The 6,000-nt window shown below is 45.4% G+C and overlaps 1 protein-coding gene across 3 annotated transcripts in view; it reads right to left on the bottom strand.

The window, feature by feature from the left end:
* Positions 1–208: 208 nt before the first annotated feature.
* Positions 209–6,000, bottom strand: part of PBX3 (PBX homeobox 3) — a 213,709-nt gene continuing 207,917 nt past the window's right edge. Inside the window, exons 7-9 of one of the 3 annotated variants that reach the window (XM_004757308.3) lie at positions 5,445–5,557; positions 4,534–4,623; positions 209–1,759 (exon numbers count right to left, since the gene is read on the bottom strand). In XM_004757308.3, the coding sequence (XP_004757365.3) occupies positions 1,667–1,759; positions 4,534–4,623; positions 5,445–5,557 (296 nt within the window). In that variant the 3' untranslated portion in view covers positions 209–1,666. Of the gene's footprint in view, positions 1,760–4,533; positions 4,624–5,444; positions 5,558–6,000 lie in introns of those variants that run through there. The other 2 variants (XM_004757309.3, XR_006607435.1) reach the window with 2 other exon arrangements.

Below are 6,000 nucleotides of genomic sequence, written 5' to 3'. Positions count from 1 at the left end.
CCTTGGGGCATTCTTAAAACGCAGGGATCAGGGGAGGACATGTCACAGCGGTCCAGGAGCCGGTCAGGAGAGCCAGAGAGAGCCGTCAGTCGGCAAGGGCTCGTCCTCCAGTCCCTGTTTCCCCGTCATTTCCAAGTCCCTCGGTGACCGGGGCAGCTTGACACGCCCTGGCCCGCTCCCATGGCGGTGGAGTTAAGACATTGCAACATTTAATCATGAAAGCAAAAAGTTTATTCATGTTTGAAACTACATAGAGCTACCACGAGGAAGACTTTTTCAATCCAGGGTGTAATCCAGTTAGAAAGAAACACGAAACATTTTTAATACATTAGAATCACCGCCACAAATTATTTTCATGACTCAATCAGTTTCAGAATCGCATACAATACAAAAAGAGAGGAAGGAGAGGGGCCCCAGCGCGCAGGGTCAAGTGTACGGTACCGAATACTGGACTCCGAATGCATCACGATCGGCGCCGCTTTTTTTTTCTTTTTTTCTTTTTTGCATGGATTAGTAACAAGATGAAGGACATTCAAAATGCTTTCTCAGTATTTACAACAGTTCTACTGATCCCGTGTTCATTGAAGACCCAATGTTTCCACTCTCGGTTTTTTAAAGGTTGCAAATGCAACCCTGTTTTTTTTTTTTCTTTTAAAAGATTACAATGTACAATTACATTTTATGAAGGGAAACAAAGAGTTAATTACAAGATGCAAAAAGGTAAGAAAGAGACGAACTACAGCGTGAGTATTGTTCAGAGGTAGTAAGTGAGCACTCTAAGCTACAGAACATGTTGAAATTCTATTGGTTTGTATGAGTTCGCATGAGGTAATCAAGCTGTGTTTTGATTGGTGAGATGTATAAATACTCTTTTGCTACACTATATACAACACTCCAGAGAGCAGGGCCCTTGCCGATGCCCAGAGGACGGAGCAAACCTTGACAAGCCCGTGCAGCACCCAGCGCACACCGTACAACCCCAGACAGATCTCGTGTTCACCTCTATCAGCAGCAAGCATCTTCATCCCCCAGAACAATCTGGATCCATAATTTAATTACCGAGCAGACTCTGGGCACTGGTGCTTCCAGAGAGAGAAAAGATGCTACCAGTCTCTGATCTAATTATAACATAAGAGATCGAAACACAAACGTGACCAGGAAGATTCTTAAACAAACCATCGTTAACAGAGATAGCCAAACAGCTCCTTTATTCCAACCCCATTAGCGATATGAAAGAAAGACAATCAAAGTCTGCGATGGAAATATGTGAGAAAGTCAATTTAGGTGAGGTGAATCTTTGCATCTGCTTTAACGATTGAGGTTTAGCATATATTGTACTTTTTACCCTTAAGGCCAAGTAATTGGCAACTGTGAGACCATTAATGTAAAATATCGATAATAAATTATGATAAAATAGCTACAGGACTGTCAACAATGTTAAATCTTGGCCTAATTGGATAAAGTGCTTTTTTAACATTGTGTGTTTTTAAGTATAAATACAAATGATTATGATTCCTTAAAAAACTGATTTACCAAGTTCTCTAATAAGACAAGGTTTTACAGTAAAGCTGTAGACGGTGGGCTACAAAAACGCTTTCCTTTTCCTCCTATTGCTCTGAATGCACTTATCGAGGCATGTCAGCTCAGGGAAAAGTGTTGCCGGAAATTAGTTAGAGGTATCCGAGTGCACGCTTCCTGGGCCTTCTGTAGGGGAAGTCACAGAAGATGGAGTTGTTGCGTCCTGCCAGCCTCCATTAGCCTGAAAGGAGAAACACAGTTCAACGGGTGCACGTCTCCAGATTAATTCTCCTCCCCAATTTCAAATACCCAGATGACAACGTGAGAGCAAAGCTACATTAGCAAAATGTATTTTCTAAACCCACTTTGGCAGGAGTTTGAAGCATGTGTTAAAGTGGGATTAAATGCATGTAAAACAAATCCATCCCACCAAGTAAAGTCTTGGCAATAAATCAGCTCGCTGAAGGAGGGCCTCGGCGAGCCTCAAGCGGGCGTGCGGCTTGGCCTCTGATTGGCTGTAAAAAATAAAGTGACTCGGAGAGACATCTTTTCGCAAGAGAGCAGTGGAGAAGCTCGAAGCGGTGCCTCCACCAGACCTTGGGCTCCACGAAGTATAAACTTCAGCCCGGCTTAATCCTCGTTTCCATAGAGAAGTTGCCCCCTCCCCTTGCCACGCACGCCTGACAGCCAGCTACTGTAACCCTTGGAAAATGAAGGCCAGAATTTCCCTCCAAATAGCATCTTCCGGAATGAAAATGCATGAACTGCGGAGGGGCCCACTATTCAAATCTGTATTCCAATTATCTCTAACTGGAGCGCCTCTCCGGGAGGTTGCTACGGCTGCTCACGTGCCGCTGGCCCTTCCTGCCTCGGACCTGCGTCGCCGTAACAGTGCTCAGAAACAAATTCGCCTTCTGTCTCGGCCCATAGAGGCAATTGCTGAAATCAATGTCTGATCAGATTTCTGCTGTGGCAGACAGCTTGTCGCTACATATTTTTATGTCAGTCAAGAAGAGGGAGGTGCTGGGCTCGTGAGTTGGGGAACACTGAGTGGAAGTGACGGGGCGGGCCTTTCGGAGAGAAGGCGGCCAGGGGGAGCGGGCTGCCACCCAGTGCCTGCGGCTCAGACCCGCCTCCCGCGGTGCTGTCCCCAGACCCGGACCTCCCCTCCCGCGCCAGTGCTGGGCGGGTCACGAGGCCCCCCTGCTTCTTTCGCCTCCGTCCGCGCCTTCTTCCTTGAGTCCGCCTAAAAAGGCTTCTTTGAGGCCTGTGCCACTGGGCCCGGAGAGAACTCCCCCCCGGGGTCCCCGCCCAGCCTGCGGCCGGCTTCTGGGTGAGCCCTGTGCTCAGTGGTCCCGCGCCTTTCTCCCAGGGTCAGTGTTCTTGGAGAGCGGCCTGTCTTCTGATCGCACCCTGCTGCACGGAAGGCACCTTTCCTGCCTCCAGGCGCAAGAGAAAGGGAGGGGAGGCGCAAACAGGAGGCAGAAAGGAGCAGAGCCAAAGGGAAAAGGATTTGCCGGGCTGGAGGCCTCTCAGATTCCAGCCAGGAAAAAGGTAACTCCAAGGCGACGCGTTTCTGAAGCCTCGGTTGTGCCGGCTGGACGGTGACACGCGCACGTGTGTTGGTGGGACTCTAAGCCATCCTCTTCTCTATCTAAACGGTAAGCCGTTTTTGCCCCTCAGGTATGAAAATCTACTTAGAAAAAGAAAAACTCTTACACAGATACAAGTCTGAAGATATTCCATCTGAAGTAAACATCATTCCTCTTTTATCCAAATTTATAAACAACAAATGTACAATATTTTTACCCAGCGTGGCAGCTGGAGGAGAGGTTGTCAGCAAGCATTCTTTTTTTCAAAATAAATTAATCCTTCCTCTGGTGGTTTGAGATTATGCAGTGTATTATACAACAGCGCCTTATCAAGCCTCATCAGTGAAGATGGAATTCATGTCTCTAAAATGCTGCAGGCAATCACAGTTTCATATTTTATCATGTTGATAAGGATATCGCACATTCTCTGAAGCATTTCAAAACACTTAAATGAAAAAGGAGAAATGCAACTAAAAGGCTTTTTATATGGTTTGTTGTGGGTTATTATGAGTTATTTATAAACCCAAAAAGAAAGATTTGACATTTCAAATGTAAAAGATTTGAGTATTTAATGGTCCTTTCTTCCCTTTACAATTGAACATCCTCAATCACTTTTTCAATCATTAATATTTACTCTCACAGCAAGCGAAGGCCCTAAAAAGGGAGAATTTTGTCCACTTTCCTCCTGACTCTACCACCATGCTTTGCGCAGTTCGTTTCCTCCTGAAGTCTGGAATCCCAGGTTCTGTCCGCTCCTGCCCGCCCCAGCTCCAGCCTGATGCCCAAGGACCAGCTCCCTACCCTGGCACCCTTTCCAGACCTGCGCGTTCTGCCATTTTCCATCCATGTCGGTATAGGGTAAAAGTAAAATTTTGGTGAATTGGTTACACAAGCTAAAATGATTTCCTCCATAATGAAAAAAAAAAAAAAGAGGCCACTAAAAGTGCCACTAAGAGTGTCGAACAAGTTTTCTATCCCACATCGACAATGCAGCCAGCTTGTTCTTAAGAACAGAATTTTTTGTTTAGTTTGGTCTGGGGCCCTCCAAGTCTGCCCCTTCATGTGGGCTTTGTGTGGGAATGTTTCCTGCTGCTTGATTTGAAGATAAATGACCTGCTTTCCACCATCTCCTTGGAACACAGCACAGCCAGTAGGAGCTGGCATCTTAACGGGCCGACATTTGAGTTCCCTATTGGTGACAGAATGCCGGCCGCCACTTGGGGCATTTGTGAGGACTTCTAAGGGCATCTGGGTAACATTAAGTGTTTGTGTTCATAAAATGAAAGTGCAGCAAAAATGCTGCCTTCCCGACCTGCGAACAAGATGAGAAGCCAAGTCAAATGGCCATTCATTTATTTATTAGTCACTGTTTACCTGACGCTGTTCCTACAGCTCTTTGAATCTGGTTCCCCAGGGTACTCACATTTAAATTATGTGGACTGTACAGTGAATTTCCTCCAAGACCATCACTGTAGCCTCCCGTCTGATTGATAACATGACGGAGGGTATCCACCTAGAAGTGAGACGAAACAAAATTCATCATCCCAAATCTATTAAAACATCATCATTTACAAAAGGAAACAATTTGAATTATGTGTGCCATGAGGGTTTAGCATCTTCAATGAAAGACAAATTTATCAATCAAATGTGACTGGCAGAATTTCAGCAATTCTTTGCATATTTAAACTTACACATCTTTGTTTTTCATGGCAGCCCAACAATAACACCTTCGTGGCAATGCAAACTTTCCATCTACATGGAAAATGCAAACTTCCCGTCTATATCTTCAACGAAATGTGCGTGGCTATGGGTGCAAACTACTTATAAATATGTATACTGGATCTCTCTCTCTCTCACACACACACACGCATGCGCACACACGCACGCACGGGCTGCACACCCAAGCACACACACACAAGTAGTTGCTCTCGATTAAGAGAATGAGAAAATATACTTTAAGAACTCAGGGGCTTTTTAAATTCTGACTTTAAAAATTTCAGAAATTAAAGAGTGATATATTTTTAAACCACACATACGCTGGCACACACAATTTGTTGTTGCTGTTGTTACAAAAGTAAGATGCACCCAACCCTCTCCATGAGCTCAAGCCAGAGCCGAATGCATTCACAAAGTTTATCAGGTTTGAATCATCAAAAGTCACTGTTCACCTGACTTCTCGTTAAATTAAATGGTGGGGAAGATGGGTCCCATTTGGAAGCACCCAGCACAGGTTCTGCATGGATGTGCAGACCACTTCCACGGGGGGAAGAGTATGGAGTTTTGAGCCCAAACCCTACCCTGCCAGAAAGGCCCCAGTTGGGGCATTTCTCCTACCTGTGATTGCACATTGGCTCCGACTTGGGACCCTTGGTAAGAATCCCCATTCAGACTCTGCATGTTCATGAACATGTCCCCAGAATTTGGGAGGTTAAAAGAACCAGAAGAACCTGGAAAGGAAAGAGTTAAGTAGCTGAATAACAGAGAGCTACACACATAATCCTCAAAGACCTAGAGGCAGGGAGAGGAGAAAAGGTGCAGAAGGGAAAGGTTGTGTACAACATAAAGCATTTCCGGATCTAAGAAGATGGAGGGTAGCTCCAAAGAGGTAGGTCCTGCGGTTCATTTTGCAGCTAGGAAAGTCCTACCAATGGGGAAGCCCAAATAAGAAACAAAGAGGAGATGGAAGCAAATAGAAAAACACCCAGCAGCCGGCCCCAGGCCGCCCCCTTGTTTGCATTTCTCTCTAGGACTTGGCCGTTAAGTGAGTTCTTCACCGTCATAAACTGTCATGGTGGACAGTCATGCGGAGAAAAAACATTTTTCTGAAGCTCTTTCTTAGCCATATACCTTCTACCTAAATTTCATCTGTTCATGTTTCATTAAAAAGAAC

This window comes from Mustela putorius, unplaced genomic scaffold, assembly GCF_011764305.1.
Source record: "Mustela putorius furo isolate JIRA1106 unplaced genomic scaffold, ASM1176430v1.1 tig00000596_pilon_pilon_pilon, whole genome shotgun sequence".
In the NCBI taxonomy this organism is placed as follows: Eukaryota; Metazoa; Chordata; class Mammalia; order Carnivora; family Mustelidae; genus Mustela; species Mustela putorius.
This window is presented reverse-complemented; position numbering and strand designations above follow the sequence as displayed.